The 21,514-nt window shown below is 34.3% G+C and overlaps 2 protein-coding genes and 1 long non-coding RNA gene across 6 annotated transcripts; 1 reads left to right on the top strand and 2 right to left on the bottom strand.

The window, feature by feature from the left end:
• Window positions 1-1,846: 1,846 nt before the first annotated feature.
• LOC107809906 (uncharacterized) lies at window positions 1,847-2,293 on the top strand. Its single transcript, XM_016634606.1, has one exon. The coding sequence runs from the start codon at window positions 1,847-1,849 to the stop codon at window positions 2,291-2,293; it is 447 nt and encodes a 148-aa protein (XP_016490092.1).
• Window positions 2,294-2,522: 229 nt separating this feature from the next.
• Window positions 2,523-5,413, bottom strand: LOC107809922 (bidirectional sugar transporter SWEET2). Of its 4 annotated transcripts, none has more exons than XM_016634628.2 (7): window positions 5,256-5,413; window positions 4,241-4,277; window positions 3,948-4,152; window positions 3,677-3,835; window positions 3,456-3,575; window positions 3,109-3,280; window positions 2,523-2,949 (listed from the first exon to the last, which is right to left on the bottom strand). In XM_016634628.2, exons 1-6 carry the CDS (start codon window positions 5,314-5,316, stop codon window positions 3,167-3,169), a joined length of 696 nt encoding a protein of 231 aa, XP_016490114.1. In that variant the 5' UTR covers window positions 5,317-5,413; the 3' UTR covers window positions 2,523-2,949; window positions 3,109-3,166. The 4 variants fall into 4 exon arrangements, with proteins under 4 accessions (XP_016490114.1, XP_016490108.1, XP_075092261.1 ...); XM_016634622.2 differs by having other exon boundaries at window positions 3,948-4,164; XM_075236160.1 differs by lacking the exon at window positions 2,523-2,949 and having other exon boundaries at window positions 3,191-3,280; window positions 3,456-3,561; window positions 3,948-4,164.
• Window positions 5,414-19,058: 13,645 nt separating this feature from the next.
• Window positions 19,059-21,173, bottom strand: LOC107809915 (uncharacterized). The gene is made up of 4 exons (XR_012698507.1): window positions 20,774-21,173; window positions 20,213-20,670; window positions 19,813-20,107; window positions 19,059-19,685 (listed from the first exon to the last, which is right to left on the bottom strand). It is a non-coding gene; the product is annotated as an uncharacterized LOC107809915 (long non-coding RNA).
• Window positions 21,174-21,514: the final 341 nt, after the last annotated feature.

Consider the following 21,514-nt stretch of genomic DNA (forward strand, 5'->3'; position numbering starts at 1 on the left):
AACCCGAACTATCGGGCAGATTGGCCAAATGGGCCATCGAACTAAGCGAGCACGATATTACATATCGACCGCGAACGGCGATAAAGTCTCAGGTCCTCGCCGATTCAGTGCGCATATACTACCCGAAGTCGAAAGGGAAACCGTCCACGTTTCTTCCCAAACACAAGACCTCTTGGTCCTATATACCCGACGGCGCATCTAACGCATCGGGGTCTGGGCTGGGACTCGTACTCGAAGTCCCAACAGGCGAAGTAATTCGCCAATCCATAAGGTGCCCGGACATGACTAACAATGAGGCCGAGTATGAGGCCGTAATTGCAGGACAAAGACTAGTACTCAAATACGGGGTGAAGCGGCTAAGGTTGCGCTACGATTCTCAGCTCGTGGTCAAGCAAGTCACAGGGACTTTCCAAATCAAGGAGCAAAGGTTACAAAAATACCAGACCGAAATCTGCAAACTACTACCCGAGTTCGACGAATGTCAGCTCGACCAGATTCCCTGAGCACAGAATATCGAGGCGGATGGCCTCGCCAAATTGGCAGCAGCTACCAAAAATATTTCAACCGGAGACCAAAATGTGGTCCACCTCCTCAACTCGTCGATAGACCAAATCGAGGTAAGAACCATAAACCTGACTTGGGACTGGCGCAAACATATTATTACATATTTGCAGGGCGGCATACTCCCCAACAATAAAAAAGAGGCCAAGAAGCTGTGAATGCAAGCGGACAGATACAACATCGTTCACAATGACATGTACAAAAGGACATATGGCGGCCCTCTGGAGAAATGCTTAGGCCTAAATCAGACGCGGCGCATCCTTGAAGAAGTACACGAAGACCACTGTGGAGCTCACTCCAGTGGTACATGAAATCGTATAAAATAAATTTTGCTAATTAATAAGCCATAATAAAAATAAAAATAATCTAAAAGTAGTAAGTCATGCTAAAATAAGTACGACTAATACGTTCTAAATATTAATTACATAACTAAACGATTAAAAAAAAAAAGTTATGCAATTTTACTGTCTAAACCAATACAAAACTAAAAAAAATAGGTATCCAACACTATTATCATTCCTAGTATTAAATGAAATTTCTTTTGTTAGTATTAGTATTGACTTAGTTTTGCTTTGGGTTTTATTTGAGTTACTAATACTTATGGACTATAAAACATATTGGACCATTCAAAAATTCGAAGTCCGAGCATGAGATAATACGTTAAAAGAGAGAACTATGAATTTTTTTAAAAATATTTATAAATTACATTATATATATATATATATATATATATATATATATATATATATATATATATATATATATATATATATATATATATATGTATAAAGTAGTTCTTAAAGCTTGTATACATTTAATGTCGGGTTGATTTTTGGTTTGACTTTTTTTAGTTAAAACCAAACCAAACCAATTATGGTCGGGTTATTATTTTTCCAACACCAAAGCAAATCAAATCAAACCATAGTCTGATTTTTTTCCTGGTTTGACTCCGGGTGCGATTTATCGGTATCTTTTGTACACCCGTTATCTATGGGCAATAGTCAGAAACAAATATAACAATCTGCAGTCCTGGGAAAGGCTAATAGTCCATCCAAAACGATGAGTTATGCTAACGGCTAATGGCAAATTATTCAATGGACGACCCACACGTAATATAATTTTTCAAGCACCAAACTGTCGGTGAACCTCACTAGACGCCTAGAGCTAGCAATAGTCCAAACCAACGTCTAGTTTTGCCTTCCAAATATATGCAGACTCATTCTCTTATTCCATGCTATTAAGTGTTGTGACTTTCATACATTTTCTGACACCTACTGGAAAAAACATGGAAGCAGATTGGAATCTAGAAGATAAATGGAGAATATCTACCCAAGGAGCTGTTGCAGTATTGGTAATCTGCACCTGTTCCTTAGTTATTGGAACCTGCATTATTGCTGCTTTCAGGAGAAATATTGCAAGAAAGAGATCAGAGGATGAAGAACGGCGTGTGGATGACTCGACAAACATAGATTGTTCGGAACAATGTGCAGAGTTGAGTTCGGTAGAGGAGGCGCTAACGAGTACTGTACGGTGGAGCCAGAAAGAGAAGCTTCCCCCATTGCTCGTTAATCCGGGTCAGCTTGAAGCTGAATTTGGGATGCAGCAGAGTCACAGTTCTGATTCACCAGTGTGGAAAAGGCCTATACTTATGGGTGAAAAGTGTGAGCTGCCAAAGTTCAGTGGACTTATTCTCTATGATGAGAGAGGCCGGGCCACTTCGCCAGGCCGGTAACGGATTCAACTATCATCAGGTAAACATAAAATCATTAAAGGCAACACATCAGAGAACAACTACTAGTGATCCTGAAGCATTTGTATTTTCTCTTTATAGTTCAGTTTCCATTGCTAGCTTTGAAAGCATACATATAATATAAGTAGTGGCGGAGCCAGGAACTTTAACAAGAGGCTTAAAACAAATGCAAACACATACACACTGAGTAATACACTTAGCAATCTGGGGATTTTCATTCAACAGCTTCTTTAGCACTGAGTAATACACCGAGTCTAGTCTATTATTAGTGAGAGTTAGTAAAATAGATAATATACCAGCTTCTTTAGCATTATGTCAAGTGTATAACAAAGAACGTACAAATTCAATCGCAATTATATGTTATACCATGAATTACTTTGTTTTGAAGTAATTCTGCCTCTTCAATCCATCCATATCAGAAGAATGAATTTGAAAGGAAAACAGGAACAAGATAAAAAGGCGTGCATTGTGGATCCACACAAAGTTCTCCTATTTCAACCTTGCAGAATATATGCAGAAAACAGATACTATTTAGGAACCAGGTGTAGTTGAAGGCGTTCAATGACTAGGAAACTGCAGTCAGCTTGCGCTTGGCTTCCCACCATTCTCCATACAATCCAGCGAGCACTTATTCTCACCTAGGACAGACAAAATAAAGGGATTTGCACAAATTAAAAGTATACTCCTTATTTAACAGCTTGAGAAAGAGAGATATATGTTCACAAAATGCACATTTGGAGATGATTAGTATTAAAATCTTCTGGATGAAACAGATGCTAAAGGGATCGAGCATTTACCTTTCTGCGTAGGTGAACGAATAAGACACCACTTTCTTTTTAATCTGTAGTTCACCAATCACGAATAAGACGCTACTAAGCGTTCAGTAGAGTCTCTCGTTAAAGAACTTTTGTAATATGCAAATAAAAGCAATTGTACAACTCCTAAAAGTGTTCCAATGCCATTTGGCACCTGAAATTCAAGTAGAGACAGTTCATGAGACAGGCGAGAGAAATAGGGTAAGACATTTGCATTTTTTATAAAAATAACTGAATCTATCTTGCCCTTATATACTAGGGGAAGCAGGTTGGCATCCCTCTTTTTCTTTAACCTGCGGTATAACGTAAGTGTGGAGAAAGAAACTCACATATATAAACAGATCAAAACTGAAAGTTCCATACAAAAAGAAAGAGGCACTCATTAGGAAGGTGGAGAGGGACAGGTAAAATGGCATGAATTCGACGCTCCTGGTCCTGATCACCAGATTCTAGAAGACGAGTTAGTCAGTGAATCAGCGGAAAAACATTAGAGAATAAGAACTTGATAGAAATATTCATAGAGACTCTGAATATCAACGATCAGACATACAATAATAAACAGCGGGGAGGCAAACATTGATATGAGGGAAGCACAACTCAGGGAGCCAATGATGATACGCCGGAGTTGAAGTTCAAGTATAAGCAAGCTTCCAATTACAATAATTGCAAATAGGCCAAAGACTGTGAGTATCCATCCCAGAATCCTGAACTACAAACAACATTGATGGGCATACAATTTAAAAGGTTACTATATGAACAAGTGCAACATCTGAAAATTTGGGGAACTGCTTTAAATCAAAATACAAAAGAGGATTATTAACCTTTTTCTCTTTCTCTGTATACATTACAAAAAGTACAATGTAGGCAATTTGAAAAACAGCTCCAACTGAATTGACTGTTGTTACCAACAAATTGTCAGGAGATACAAGAGGTGTGCCGTACCAAGCACAGATCAAGCAGTTCAAGAGCCCATATATGTATGGCAATCCTGAGAACTGTTCGGTTGATTGATTTCTCATTATTCTCCTGAATGTAGGTCTGAGAGTAAAGATAAAATGCAACAGATTACGGAAAAGAAGTAAAGCAAACGAAGTACGCAAAGCTTAAAACTCACATTGGAGACAGAAACAACCCAAAAGCAAAGATGTTCCCTGCAACGAGCAGCCAAGATGGTTAATGTTTCTCTTGAGTCACTACAAAGCTCAAGAATAATTTTGCTAATCTCATTTAGCAAAAAAGGGAAATTTTTTGCAACAAAAGAATGATCTAAAGAAATAAAGGGTATTATCTCACTAGTCCGTTAGAACCTATTTCATTTTAAGGCCAGGCATAAGACTCCAATGTGTTTGAGCAATTTTGTTTTTAACTTGTAAAACACTTCATCACGAGTTTAATCTGAACAAATTTTAGCTCAAATGGAGCTTCTAAAAGTGAGACACCATTTCAGGTCTACAACTGTTTGCCCACTATCAAATTCAGTTGTGCTAGTTCTATAAGACGTTTGCTTTCTGAATTACACCGTAAAAATACTTTACAATTTATTCTACCAAACACACCCTTAGGGAAAAAGTTATATGTATATATTTGTTTTACAAACAATTTTAAGAAGATCCAACATAGAAGTACTTTTGCAAAAGCTAGCAGCAAATGCGGCCTAAATTTACAAGCTTAACTTCGGATAACGCGAAACAATTTAGAAGTTTAGGGCCAAACAATACACAGTACTAGCAAACAATAATGGAAACTAACTGCATACATATTACTCGTGCCCTTCACTAGCAGATTGATGATCATCCTTTTTGAAATATTTTAAACTACAACTTCCAGAAAGTAACTATATAGAATTCAGAAAGTAAATATATAAAATTCAGAAAGTAACTATATGCCCTTCATTAGCAGAGTTAAAAACAGTTGTTCACTTAGCTAGCTTAATTTATCTTCCAGAAAGTAAGATCATTTTGTTAAATGAATTCTATATAAAATTCAAAAATTGTCTTCTGATTGACTCAGCTAGCTGATGCAAACAGGGAAAATTGCAAGAAACGGAGACGAAGATGTTTGCAGAAACCACTAAAATACAAGCCCAAATCTTTATGAAAAGGAAGATACAGAGAGAAAATGAGGTATACCGGCGATTCCAGCTGCATCTTTACAAATTTCCAGAGTTTGAGACGAAGTCAAAGGAACCATCAAATTTTTTTGACACCCCAAAAGTTTAATCTTTAAACTCCAAAAAGAAAAACCCAAAGCTTGTTTTCTTCTGTAACCCTGTACTTTAAAGCTTAGATGTTAAAGAACCCCCTTGTATTAATATTTTTTGACAAACACTAATGTCAAGCTTCAAAAATAAACTTTTAAAAAAAATATTTTTGTTAAAAGGCAGTTCGTGCTTGGCTATTTAATCTAAAAAAATAATTTTGAACAATAATTAATATTTCGCTAAACTTTTAAATAGTGCTTCTAAATGTATTTTTTTCAAAAACGCTTTTCAAAAAGTATTTTTCGGAAAAAACTGTTTTTTTACTTTTCAAAAACTACTTATGCTACTATGCAAAAATATTTTTTTCTTTCTAAAAGCTTGATCAAGCACCTTAACTTTAAAAAAATAAAAAAACTTTTTGCTATAAAAAAATTACTCTTGGCCTAAAAGAAGTTAGGCCAAACAGGCTTATAAATGCTAAAAATATTTTTTAAGTGTTTGAAATAAATAACAAGGAATTGATGTATTCAATATAAAATTATTAATAAACACCCTTTTCATTAGAATGGCTCAACTAATCCTAAAATAATTTAAAGAAAATATAATTTTCATATTTTCTTTACATGAGAAAAGACTAATAGTAGAAATGTAATAGAGATACTAGCGATCCATCGCGCAAATCTTTTTACATAACTATAAACTTGACTTATCATCAATTATCATTTATATCAAGTAAATAAATAAAATTTACCATAAATATTTAATTGTAATTATTTTATAAATATTTATCGATTATTACTGAATAAAACACAAACTCAAAAGAGAAAAAGAAAATATGCCAAGCTATGATTCTTGCAACTCAATCATTGAATTAATTATATGCATGAGTACTCAAATTATATTTTATTGCACAAAATTCATTAATATTTACATTAACCAAAAAATCATTCAACTTTATTGCTTACCCATAAAACGGTCAAGTTGAATTTATACGTGGTTTATAGACAAGTGAATCGATTTGATCCTAAAATGATGAATAAATTAACCAAGAATGTAAGACTTAGCGTTGAAATCGAGATAAGACAATATAAATCTTGATTCCGGGAGCTGGGCTTCCGGAGGCAGTAGTAACAATATTAATAAGCAAGAAGATAAAATATTATTGAGCTTTTGAACAAAGTATAATATCAACTTGTCAGAAAATTCATGTCTCTTACAATGGTTGTTGAGCTCACTATTTATAATTGCACTCACGGAACAAGGTTATAGGATCAAACCCCTCTTAAATGGCAATTATGAGGGCTATTGAAGAGTGTGTAACAGTAGGCAGTGAATGTCATATTCTCTGTAACGGACTATGTACTTAATGCTATAAAATATTCTCCATTAAATGCTATTGGGTGACAGACATTTATTTCGCTTTTATGAACACCATTCGGGAACAAACGCGATCGTTGCCATCAGATCTAATTGCCTTCTATTTTCGGCTACACGTGTCGCTTTGTCATGCGAGCATTTAATATGAACATTTTTACCCTATACATTTAACTAAGTATCAAAAACGTTACTTCAAAAAATTTGCTCAACTTTGTCTAAATTTCATATAAAGGTAATAGGAGAAAATAAAAAGAGATATTTTATGTGATACTTAGATAAAGATGAATAATTTTTTAGTAACAAAAAAATATTTAATGGCTTTTTGTTGAGTAAAATGTTTAATGACTTTTTAGTAATAAAAGTTTAGGAATTGTTTTGGTACAAAAAATAACTAGTGACTTTTTATTATACTTAAGTAAAATTAAATGATTTTTTATTACACAATATTTTAATAACTTTGATGCAACAAAATAAAAGTTAAATGATCATTATAAAAAATATCTCTCAATCTTTTTGTGTCCTGTGACCTCGGCTAATACCCACCAGCCATACATTAATTAGCTTGCAGAAAATTACATTTATTGTTCGATATTCATTTCCACAAAAGGAGGGAATTTTGTGGTTCCTAGTTATTATTAGACATAGAAGAGAAATTGGTTTGTGTCATTGATAATTGCACGTTTTTTCTTTTGTCATTTGTCTTGGTATTTCCTTAAGCACCATTCCAACTATAGTGGTAAATGGTAATTTAATTGACGGAAATGAAATAAAAGGGAAACACTAGTCAATTTTATGTCTTATTGTCATTTTCAAAGCCAGAGGGACCAGATTGTGACAATGTCTTTTAATAGGCAACGCTTGTGATAATTGGCAGACCGGTCCCTTTATTTCCTTTTCACGTGGAACCTGTTTGAATATTATTTATTTTATATTTTTCAATGAACTTTATTTCTTTCAATTGAGTATCTTTTTTATTTACTTTAACACTTATTAGGTGCCTAGGTGGTGTTTGTTTGAATTTTTTTATGATTTACGAACTGTATTTATTTGGGTTTTTTTTGTTGCTAAAATTACCCAAACAAACAAAAAAAATCATTTTTTTTCCTTTTAATGAACGATTATGATGCCACTTATTTAGGGGTGTTCGTCGGTCGATACGGTACGGTTCTGTATTCGGTTTCGTAAAATGCTATACCAATACCATACCTAATTAAATTCTGTATGGTTCGGTTTTTCTCCTTTCAGTTTTAGTTTATTCGGTTCGGTAACTTCGATTTATTCGATTTGAATACTAACTAGTGCATAGAGTCATAGACGGTAATATTCTTAATTAAAGTACTCAAAAATATAAAACTAAAAACGTTTGTTGACAAAAGTTTTGTCCAAAACCAGCAGATACCAACATAGAGAGAGAAAACTTAGAGAAATATCTTGTTACTTGCTTAGAGTTAATTGATGAACTTGGAGAATAAAGAAAAGTAGAATTTTAGATTTCTTATATTTATTTTATAATTAATAAAATGTGTATTGTGTAATATAATATATATTTCGGTACGATATCGGTATTTCATTTTAAAATACCAAATACCATACCTGATACTATTTTTTTTTTTAAAACTTAAACCAAATACCATACCGAATACCAAAATTTTTTTGTTTCGATACGGTAATTCGATATTTACCAAATTATGCACAGCCCTACACTTATCGAGAACAATATCTATCTATCTATATCTATATCATACTATATTATAAGTATGAAAACCTAAGCTAAAACTTAAAAGAAAAAAATAACCTTATAAAGTTGAGTGACTATAATGCCCTTCAACATATTATTATTTCAAATATGATTTTGTACAAATATGTAAATATACATTGTAAGAAAATTAATTAAAAAGAAAATATTTAATTGAAATAAAGATAAAGTTGGCGACCTTTTGATTTTCATCATTAAAAAGTAACATCCTATTTAAATATTAAATAATTCTTCACTTACATGAATGTGGTTAATTGGGAATCATATTAAATGATGAATTATAACTACACGTTAATTTGTTGTAAATATTAAAGTTTAAGCGTCAATTCCCTTGTATTTTTTATTTGTGATTTATTGGTTCGCTTTTATTTTTTTAAAAATTAACTTCTTATAACCTTTCATTCATGTATCACCAGTTAAGAGCTAGCTTTTATAATTTCATAACCGGTTTAGTATTAGCAAACTTAATTACATTAACCAATGTTCTCTTCATTGTTGTAAAATATTTGGAGAATTTGAGGAGTCGCTTTAAATATTTTGTTTGCCTAATTTCATTCAACAACTTACTCTGTTACTATTCTCTTTTATTCTCTTCCTCTTATTTATATTTTCAATCTTTAATTTGAAATTATGTGATACTTTGTCCTGATTTTGTTTCCCTACTTCTACAAAGCTTTGAGTAAAAAACGAGCCAAAGCATTTAGCTGCAATCGCATGCAGAAACGTTAAACACCAAATATATTTCTCTAAATAAATTGTAAAAGATTTGATTTTTTGTGAGCAATCCATACTATTATGTGAAAAGTAAAAATGAATTGCATGTTTTAGAATGCAAATCCAATTCTTGCCATGCATAGCAAGGTATCTATTTACATTGATTGGTTCACTAATTTTTTCAAGATATAATACTGAAATTATCTCAATGAATTGCGAGGATCATTTTAAAGTAAGATGAACTGAACTGCCCTTATCTTTTTTATTTTTAAATACCAGTAAAATATTTAAAATTATTTATCTTTTCATTTTTAATTTACCAAAATCACAGTGCGCCTCCTGAAAATTGGGCATTTTGGTCCTTGGACTTAAGGAATCTAACACACTTCCTCACTCTCGATTGGAAGCCGAATACAAAAATTACTTTTTACCCATTTAATTTTATAAATTTTTTTTTCAATTATTCTTTTGTTGTTGAGTGAGCTAAACAAGATCATATTTATATATTTTTTAAATTTAAACTTTTACTTTTAATTTAATGACTCATACAGTTTTAATAATATATATTTTTAAATTTTGTACTCATTCATATGGGTTACACACGCATCGTGAAAAAATTAGTTATATTAAAAGCACGAAATCCCTTAGCGAAATGTTGTTCGCCTTTTTTTATCCTTTATAAATTGACTTCACATTAGACAAAATAGTCATTTCATTATTCTTCTAATATTAGGACTTTAATTATTTCCTAATATTTAAGACTTCAAAATCAGCTGAATTTCCTACATCAAATTTTTACTTATTTGAACTATGTATAAAAGGAAAATATAGGAAAATCAAATTTTTTAGGTTTAGATGCTTAATGCAAATTCATATGCACGTAATACAATAAAGTGTAACGACCCGCTCGGTCGTTTTGAGAGTATTAGCCCCAAACTCCTATTTATTACTTCCTCCATTTCATTTTGTGGTTACGTGACTTGCCGAGAGGTTTGTTTTTTGGGTTCAGAGTGAAATGGGATACATAGTCCCTAAATTGGAAGTTTAAGTTCTAGAAATTTATTGTAACTTGAATTGTGTGAAGACGACTCTGGAGTTTTGATAGTTTCAATAGCTTCGTAGGGTAATTTTGGTCTTGGGAGCGTATCCGGATGTTAATTTGGAGGTCCGTAGGTCTTTTCGGCGTTAATTGGCGAAAGTTGGAAAATTGAATGATTTTTGAAAAGTTTAACCGGGAGTGGACTTATTGATATCGGGGGTCGAATTCTGATTCCGAAAGTTGGAGTAGGTTCATAATGTCAATTATGACTTGTGTGCAAAATTTGAGGTCAATCGGACTTGATTTGATAGATTCCGGCATGGGATGTAGAAGTTAGAAGTTTTAAAGTTCATTAGGCTTGAATCGACCTGCATTTCATATTTTTAGCGTTGTTTGATGTGATTTAAAGGTTTGACTAAGTTCGTATGATGTTTTAGGATTGATTGGTATATTTGGTTGAGGTCTCGGGGGCCTGGGGTGTGATTCGGATTGACATCGGACCATTTTTGGACTTAGAGGATTGCTGGTGCTGGGCTGGTTCTGGTGTCACCGCACCTGCGGTGGGGTTGGCCGCAGATGCGGAGCTGGGCTTGCCCAGCAGTGGTCGTAGAAGCGGGACATTTTCCGCAGAAGCGCCTTCGCTTCTGCGATGGCTTGGAGCGCAGAAGCGCCAGTGGTCGCAGGTGCGGGCGCGTTCCCACAGATGCAGGGCTTTATCCACAGAAGCGGAAGCCCTAGACTTGGGTGATTTCCGCACCTGCGATGGTTTTTCCGCAGGTGCGACATCGTAGAAGCAATTCCTTGTCCGCAAATGCGGTTTGGCTGGGCAGAAAAAAAGGAATTTTTGAGGGTTTGATTTCATTATCTATTTTTGGACCTAGAGAGCTCGGTTGTGGCGATTTTTCGAGAGATTTTGAGAGGAAACATTTGCGTAAGGATTCTACACTCATATTTTATTAGTATCCACTAATCTATTATTAATTTCTTCATTTAATTAAGGATTTAGGTTGAGAAATTTGGGGGAAAATGGTGAAAGTTCTTAGACCGAAGTTTTGGATTTTGAAAGGACAAATGAGGTCGGATTTGAGTAATTCTTGTATGGTTAGATTCGTTATCGAATGGGTGTTCGGATTTTATAATTTTAGTTGGGTTCCGAGACGTGGGCCCGGATCGACTTTTTGGGGTGATTTTTCAATTCTTTGCTAAAGTCACAGTTTCATTATTTAAATTAGTTTCTTATTATTATATTTATAGTATGTAATTGTGCATGTGAAGTATGAGCATCAACAACCAGGTGGACTGCTTCAGAAGCTAGAGATTCCAGAGTGGAAATGAGAGCGGATTACTATGGATTTCGTTGTTGGGCTTCCACGGACTCAGAGGAAGTTCGATGCAGTTTTGGTGATTGTGGATAGATTGATCAAGTCATCTCATTTCATTCCTATGGTTACTACTTACTCTTCGGAGCAGCTGGCTTAGGTTTATATTCGCGAGATTGTCAGGCTCCATGGCGTGCCAGTATTTATCATCTTTGACCGGGGTACGCAGTTTACATCGCGATTCTGGAGAGTCGTACAACATGAGTTGGGTACTCGGGTGGAGTTGAGTATAACATTTCACCCTCAGACAGACGGACAGTTCGAGCGCGCTATTCAGATATTGGAGGATATGCTTCGTGCGTGTGTGATGGATTTTGGGGGTTCTTGGGATCAGTTCTTTTCACTTGCGGAGTTTGCCTATAACAACAGTTATCAGGAGAGCATTCAGATGGCCCCGTATGAGTCTTTGTATGGTAGACGGTGCCGGTCTCCAGTGGGTTGGTTCGAGCCGGGCGAGGCTAGGTTATTGAGTACATACTTGGTCTAGGATGCTTGGAAAAGGTTAAATTGATTTAGGATCAACTTCGTACAACCCAATTCAGGTAGAAAAGTTATGCGGATCGGAAAGTTCGTGACGTTACATTCATGGTTGGGGAGCGGGTCTTGCTCCCGGGTATAGCCCATGAAGGGTGTTATGAGGTTCAGGAGGAAGGGTAAGTTGAGCCCTAGGTATATCAGGCCTTTTGAGATTCTTGAGAGGGTTGGAGAGGTGGCTTACAGACTTGCACTACCACCTAGTCTCTCTGTAGATCATCCAGTATTCCATATTTCTATGCTCCGGAAGTATCATGACGATCCGTCTCATGTGCTAGAGTTCACCTCAGTCTAGTTGGAGAAGGATCTATCTTATGTCGAGGTGTCGGTGGCCATTTTGGACAGGCATGTTCGAAAATTGAAGTCAAAGAACATCGCTTCAGTGAAGGTTCAGTGGAGGGGTCATCCGGTCGAGGAGGTGACTTGGGAGACCGAGCATGATATGCGTAGCATTTATCCTCATCTTTTAACTACTTCAGGTATGTCTCTATACTCGTTCGAGAACGAACGTATGTTTTAAGAGGGGGAGGATGTAATGACCCGGCCGGTCATTTTGAGAGTATTAGCCTCGAACCCCTATTTATTGCTTCCTCCATTTCATTTTGTGGTTACGTGACTTGTCGGGAGGTTTGGTTTTTGATTTCGGAGTGAAATGAGACACATAGTCCCTAAATTGGAAGTTTAAGTTCTAGGAATTTTACCGTAGCTTGAATTGTATGAATACGACTCCGGAATGGAGTTTTGATGATTCCAATAGCTCCGTAGGGTGATTTTGGTATTAAGAGCATGTTCGGATATTGATTTGGAGGTCCGTAGGTCTTTTCGGCATTAATTGGCGAAAGTTAAAAAATTAAATAATTTTTGGAAAGTTTGACCGGGAGTGGACTTGTTGATATCTGGGTTGAATTCCGATTCCGAAAGTTAGAGTAGGTCCGTAATATCAATTATGACTTGTGTGCAAAATTTGAGGTCAATGAGACTTGATTTGATAGGTTTTGGCATCAGATGTAAAAGTTAGATGTTCTAAAGTTCATTAGGCTTGAATCGATGTGCAATTCGTATTTTTAGCATTGTTTAATTTGATTTAAAGGCTCGGATAAGTTCGTATGATATTTTGGGACTGGTTATTATATTTGGTTGAGGTCCCGGAGGCCTCGAGTGTGATTCGGATTGTCATCAGACCATTTTTTTACTTAGAGGATTGCTGGTGCTGGGTTGGTTCTGGTGTCATCGCACCTGTGGTGTGGTTGGTCGTAGGTGCAGGCTCGCATAAGCAATCTTTGAGTCTCAGATACGGAGCTGGGTTTGCCCGACAGTGGTCGCAGAAGCGGGACATTTTCCGCAGAAGCGCCTTCGCTTCTACGATGGCTTGGAGCGCAGAAATGCCAGTGGTGGCAGGTGCGGGCGCGTTCTTGCAGAAGCGGTCCCGTAGATGCAGGGCTTTATCCGAAGAAGTGGAAGGCCTAGACTTGGGTGATTCCGCACCTGCGATGGTTTTTCCGCATGTGCGGCATCGCAGAAGCGATTCCTTGTCCACAGAGGCGGTTTGACTGGGCAGAAAAGGGGGATTTTCGAGGGCTTGATTTCATTATTTATTTTTGGGCATATAGAGCTCGGTTTGTGGCTATCTTTCGATAGATTTTCAGAGAAAATATTTGGGTAAGGATTCTACACTCATTTTTGATTAGTATCCGCTAATCTATCTTTAATTTCTTCATTTAATTAAGGATTTGGGTTGAGAAATTTAGGAGAAAATGGTGAAAGTTCTTAAACCGATGTTTTGGGTTTTGAAAGGCCAAATGAGGTTGGATTTGAGTAATTCTTGTATGATTGGACTCGTTATCGAATGGGTGTTCGAATTTTATAATTTTGGTCGGATTCCAAGACGTGGGCCCGAGTCGACTTTTTGGAGCGATTTTGTTAATTCTTTGCTAAAGTCGCAGTTTTATTATTTAAATTAGTTTCTTATAGTTATATTTATAGTATGTAATTATTCTGGCTAGATTTGAGCCGATCGGAGTTGGAAAGTCGAGGGAAATGCATTCTTATTGATTGATTGATCGAGATTTGAGGTAAGTGACTTGTCTAACCTTATGTGGGGGAAACTCCCCTTTAGTTTTGGTACTGTTATGGTATTTGCAATACGTGAAGGTCGGGTACGCGAGGTAACGAGTGTGCACTCGAGTTAAATGTTGAAAATACGATTATTGCTAAGTAGTTTCCTTTTTAATTCCTTAACTGAGTTACTCTAGCATGTGTAGTCATCATGTTTAGGCTAATGCCGCATGTCTACGTGTCTTATCTCTTACTTGCAATTTATGCAACTTGCTTAGTTGGATTACCTGCTTTCCTTGATTTGTATTCAGTCTTTAACTGTAGGATTCCTTGCTGTAATTTCATGGTCCCATCGGTTATCAATTACATATTTATTTTGGGACTACGAGGCGGTACCTTGGGAGTGCCCCTGTTGTGTATTTACTTTTGGGACTACGTGACGTTACCTCGGGAGTTCCCCTGTTGTGTATTTACTTTTGAGACAACGATGCAGTACCTTGGGAGTGCCCCTGTTGCATATTTACTTTTGGGACTACAAGGTGGTACCTCGGGAGCGCCCTTGTTGCATATTTACTTTTGGGATTATGAGGCGGTACCTCGGGAGCGCCCCTGTTGTTTACCTCTATTTGCCGTGTTATTATCTTGCTGTACTTTCTCATTGTTTACTTCAGAGTCATTTTATTATATTATTATATCTTCTGCCTTGTTTCCAGTAGGGCCCCGATCTGACCTCGTCACTACTCTACTGAGGTTAGGCTTGACACTTACTGGGTACCGTTATGTTGTACTCATACTACGCTTCTGCACATGTCTTTGTGCAGATCCAAGTGCATCTTACCAGCCCCGATATTAGTACACTTTTGTATTACTACTTGGAGAGTTCAAGGTACACCTGCCCGGCTGCCCGCGACCGCAGGCCTCAGAGTCCCCTTCTATTCCGTTCTTCTCTTAATTCTTTATACTTTGATAGACGGTGAAGTATAGGATTATTCGGTACTATACTTCAAGCTTGTGACTTATATCTCACCAGGTTTTGGTAGATTCCTTTTATGAAATTGTTGGGATGTTCAAGTTTTAATCTCTTATTTTATATTTCTGCGTATTGTTTAGACTTACCTAGTTTTAGAGACTAGGTGCCGTCACAATATCCCACGGAGGGTAATTGGGGTCGTGACATAAAAGGTTGGACTAAATCATCATTTATAGTGTATAATAAGGATTCTAATAGTTTCGGAAGTGCAATTATAGCAAAATTTTCATGAATACTGGCATTCTTTAATATTAAGTAAATAGATTCTAATCGACAAATTAATGTCCATTATAAAAACGTTTTGTTTAAAGATTCTCAGTTTGCCTAGCAATACATTGGTGCCTTTGCATTTGATTTGTTTCAACTATCGCTACGTTTTTTTATTGGTTAGAAAGAAATTGAAATTATTATTGGTAGTTTAAGGTATATAATTTTGTTTTTTTAAGACGAATATAAAGTAAATTTGATTAAAATATAGTATTAAGAGTTAAACTGATAATAGTATTGTTTGTTACTTGTTTTCGGTATAAGTAACAATAATAACAATATTTTTCATCATATATTCTTACATGAGTCATCGAAAATCACAATAAAGCATATAAGAATTTTTACAGGGTAGTATTCTTTATTTATTGTCCTAGCTAAATTTGACCAACATTTATCATTTTTAGGAACTTATATTTTCTTTTAATTTTTTTTAATAACTCAAACACATTATTTAATAATAATTACTTAATTTTGTAAGATCGTATATTCACTTATATAGGGTACACGCGCAAAGCGCGTACCCTAAGACTAGTAATATATTAAAAGCACGAAAGCCGTATCAAAATGTCGTTCGCCTTTTTTACCCTTCGTAAGTGTATTAAATGTTAGACAAAATTATAATTCAATTATTTTCTAAAATTTAGGACTTTGAAATCACCTAAAATATAGGTTACAAAAGTTTTCCTTATTTGAATTAATATTTAAGACTTTAAAATTAATTAATATTCTACCTTATATAATTTATTTCCCTTTTAAAACTATGTAATATAACTATAGCTAATGGTACTAAATATTAGAAATTGTTTAAAGCTAAACATTAGCTATCGCTACTTGTCAAGAAGATATGTTTTCAAGCTCGGTTACGTGATGATTTTATTTCATTACCGGAAGGTATCCAAATCACAAATTAACGTATCTAATGTGGTGTTGGTACTTTGGTATTACAAAATGTTTTAATCAATTAAATAAAGTTTAGGAAAAAGAAGACATAGGCACTGATTTGAAGCCATAATTAATATTATCTATATATCTATACTATATTACAATTAATTTTTAAATTTTGAATGTGCTAATACCGTGAACTATGAGTTCACCACTTTTACTTTCCTAGATTTTATGACGTTTCTTAAATCTTTAATATTTTTAATTAATAAATAAAGATGTTATTTTATTGCATGGTGATTTTATGAAACAAGTTAAGAAGCACGCGCGCAATACACATGATATGATGATATATTTAGTGCCAACATGTATGAACTTTCTTTTGGAGAATCAATGGATTAAAAATTTAACTTTCTTTTGTGCCAACATGTATGAACTCGGGATAAATACACATGATATGATGATATATTTAGTGGAATGTCATTATTATGCATTAAAACTGACTAAATTACGTATTATTCGTGTTTTTCAATGCAGTTGCTACGTGATTACAGAATAACTAGTACTAAAAGTTGCATCTTCAAACTTGAATTCATAGTAAAATAGATTAGTTAGTGTTTGATTGGAGTATTTGAGAAGAGGTTGTTTTGTCCCTCATAGGAAAAAAAAGAAAGGAAAAAGTGTTTAAAATCACTTTTTTGTCTTATATAGTTTGAATATTTTTAAGGATATTTTGGAGGAAAATTAAAATTTAACTATATTATTAAAGTCAAGATTGAGCACTCGAGCTAATTAAGTAGCCTAGAATTTTTATTTTAGTCACCTATTATTTTATTAGTTAATTAAAAACGTTTTAAAATTAATTTCAGAAGAACCTTTTTTAACAATTTTTTATAAATTCAAAATAGGCAGATGAGTCTGTTAATTCCAACAGACTCCTAGAGGTATTATAAATACCCATATTATCTCCAAAATGAAATAAAACATCAGATTTTCATTTCTTTTTCTTCTACTTATTTTCTACAACTCACAAATATTCCGTTCTTGTGAAAAATTCGAGTTGATTGCTGAAACTCAAATTTCAGTGGCTTTGTAAAATCTTGGAGGAATTCTGTTATTATCCATGCAATAGCAAAGTAGGAAGTTTAAATTCCTCAAGGAGATTGATTACACTATCGAAGCCAGATTATTTTATCCCATTAATTTTCTAACATAGTATGCTCAAGCTAGCTTATTCCTTTTCTTTAGAACCATGTTATGCATAAATGGACCAACACAGATGGTCATATAATTGTGACTCTTTTTCACCAAAGACATATTACTTTGTTTTCTCACACAAAAATCATAAGACTTCACTAACTCACACAAAAATCATAGTGTCCGAAAAACACATTTTTTCGGTAGTATTTTCTTATTCCAGGTTCTTTTATTTTTATTTTCACTCTAATAAATAATAACCCAATTAAAATAGGATATATATATATATATATATATATATATATAGACACACACACACAATTATGACTATGATATTTTTTCACCAAAGTCATATAACTTTGTTTTCTCACACAAAAATCATAAAACTTTCACTAACTCATACAAAAATCATAGTGGTCGAAAAATAAATTTTTCGGTAGTATTTTCTTATTTTACGGTTCTTTTATTTTTTATTTTTACTCTAATAAATAATAATTCAATTATATATATATATATATATATATATATATATATATATATATATATATATATATATATATATATAGAGAGAGAGAGAGAGAGAGAGAGAGAGAGAGAGAGAGAGAGAGAGAGAGAGAGAGAGAGAGAGAGAGAGAGAGTTTCGCCAAAACTTGCGGGTGGCGTACCACCCCGAATGGTCCAACCCAACATGACACAATACCCATTTACATAAATTAAAATAATACTAAAATTGAATTTTTCCCTCACGAAAAAACTTAGTTTGAAATGCATGAGACTCTCACTAAAAGAAGAAGAAGAAGAAGAAGAAATAAAATGTATAATTAGAGAGAACTTAAAACAAAGATGAATATCTTGAAAAGAAAAATAAAAGATAGAAGTATAGTATTTTGAAGGATTCACTTTTAGTATTATTTTAATTTATATATATGACTATTGGTTCGGGTGGGTTAGGTCGGGTTGAGTCATTCCTATTTTAATTGAATTATTATTTACTAGACTGAAAATAAAAAATAAAAAACCATGGAATAAGAAAATACTACTAAAAAGTTATATTTTTTGTACATTATGATTTTTGTGTGAGTTAGTAGAAGTTTTTAATTTTTGCATGGAAAAACATAGTTATACGACTTTGGTAAAAAAAGTCATAGTTATACGAACATTTGTGAAATTTACACTTACTAACTGATACCAGGTTCTTTAGCATTATTTCTAATGTAGAACAAGGAATGTGCCAAATTTAATCACAATTATATGTGCTACCTTCAATTACTTTGTTTCTGAAGTAATTCTGAGTTCATTCCATCCATATCACTAGAATGGGTTTAAAAAAGGAAAACAGGAACAATATAAAAACATGCATAGCGGATCCACAAAGTTCTCCTATTTCAACTTTGCAGAATATATGCAGAAAACAATATATGCAGAAACAGATACTGTACTATTCCGGAACCAGGTATAGTGTTAGGATCGGGAACCCGAATAGTGCAGAATATAGCCAAACAACGGTATAATGACAATAACAAAGACAATGGAAGTTGATAACAACGACAATTAAAGTAGATAAAGAAGACACAAATTTAACGTGGTTCGGTCAAAGTGACCTACGTCCACAAGCGGAGAGGAGCAATTTACTATAACAATAAGAGTACAAAAGAGAGTACAAAATTAGAGTAAACACTCTAATTAATCCCAAATACCCTAAGAGAATAACCTCACAAGATAACTTCAAAGAAAGGGTTCACACAAGTGCTTCCCAACACTTAACTCTTATACAAAACACTCTTAATAAAGGAAGAAAGGAAGAAACAAGAAATGAAGACTCAAGTCTTATTGGTGTGTATAAAATGAACTAATGGTCTTCCCTTTTATAGGCAAAAAAGTTTTGACCTCTTAGGTGTAAAAGAAGAGATACGACTTGTGCAAATGATGTCCAACACACAATGCAATATTTTTGGGTCCCAAGTCTACACTTTGTAAAGATACTTATACTTACGTGAAATGGACTCCATTTGACAAAATAATGGCCATATTACATACAGTTTAAGGCGTTCAATGACTAGGAAACTGCCATCACCTTGAGCTTGGCATTTCCATCATTCTCCACGCGATCTAGTGCGCGCTATTCTCACCTAGGACAGAATAAAGGGAAACATACAAATCAGAAACTATACTCCTTATTTAACAGAATGCACATTTAGAGATTATTAGCATTAGATTCTTTGGATGAAACAGACGCTAAAGGTATCGAGCATTTACCTTTCCCCCAAGGTGTTCTTTCACGGATAAGACACTATTTTCTTTTTATTTTTTTTCTGAGAAGTTCACTAATAAGACACTATAAAGCCTTCAGTAAAGTCTCCTCTTGAAGAATTTCTGTAATATGCAAATAAAAACAATTGTACAACGTAACTCCTAGAAGTGTTCCTACTCCATATATAAAAGGATCGAAACTGAAAGTTCCATACAAAAAGAAAGAGGCACTCATTAGGAAGGTAGAGAGGGACAGGTAAAGTGGCATGAATTCGACGCTCCTGGTCCTGATCACCAGATTCTGGAAGACGAGTTAGTCAATGAATCAGTGGAAAGAAACAAAAGAGGATAAGAACTTGATATTAATATTCATAGAGAGAATCTGAACGTCGACGATAATACATACAATAATAAACAGTGGGGAAGCAAACATTGATATGAGCTAGGGAAGCACAACTCAGGGAGCCAATGATGATGCGTCGGAGTTGAAGGTCAAGTATAAGCAAGCTTCCAATTACAATAATTGCAAATAGGCCAAAGACTGTGAGTATCCATTCCAGCATCCTAAACTACAAACAACACCAATCGCCATATAAATTAAAATTGAAAACTGCTTTCAATCAAAATACAAAAGAGGATTCTTAACCTTTTTCTCTTTCTCTATAGACATCACAAAAAGTACAATTAATATATGCAAGTTGAAAAGAATTGACCGTTGTAACCAACAAATTGTCAGCAGATATGAGAGGTGTGCCATACCAGGCACAGATCAAGTAGTTCAATAGCCCATATATGTTACTATAGTATGGCAACCCTGAGAACTGTTCGGTTGATTGGTTTCTGATTACTCTCCTGAATGTAGGTCTGAAAATAAACATAAAAGAATAATGGCTACGTGGTAAACGTTGTTTTCTACATTGTAGAAGTGTCGTAAAGCAAATCGAAGGATGCAAAGCTTAAAACTCACATTGGAGACAGAAACAATCCAAAAACAAATATATTCCCTGAAACAAGCAACCAAGATTGTTAATCCTTTCTCCCCAGTCACTGTAAAGCTCAAGAATAACTTTGTTAGCCTCCTTTAGAGAAAAAGGGAATTTTTTGCAACAAACCAGTGAGCTAAAGAAATAAAGGTATTATTTCATTTTAAGGGACTGCATAGAACTCTAATGCGTTTGAGCAAAAACTGCTCGTAACATGAAAAACACTTCATTAAGCGTTTAATCTTTTTTAAAAAAAAAAAGTTTTAGCTCAACTTGAACTTATAAAATTGCTCTAGGACAGCATTTCAGACCAACTCACTGTCTTTACCGTACTGTTGCTACACCATAGCAAACGGAAAATCTTGTCAAAGAAGACTATATACTTCCACGTTTAGTACCTCAGCTTGTTTTTCTGTAACGCGGTACTGTAGAGCTTAGATATTTTCATTAAACTGACTAAAACAATCTTAAAATTATTTGCAAACAGTAAATATAAAAGTCTCTTTACATGAAAAAGATGAACAGGGAAAATGTAATTACGGATTAATAGCGTAAAAACGTTTACACTATTAGTGTTGTTTAATTTATTATAACTAATTAATTACTACTCCTATTATTTATATCAAGTTACTAATTATTATAAATATTTTATTCGTACATAAGTTTTAAACTAAAAAAAATCTTGGCTATGAATGGCTCTTGCAGGTCAATTAATTGCACGCACC

The sequence above is a fragment of the Nicotiana tabacum genome, chromosome 2 (genome assembly GCF_000715075.1).
Source record: "Nicotiana tabacum cultivar K326 chromosome 2, ASM71507v2, whole genome shotgun sequence".
NCBI lineage: Eukaryota > Viridiplantae > Streptophyta > Magnoliopsida > Solanales > Solanaceae > Nicotiana > Nicotiana tabacum.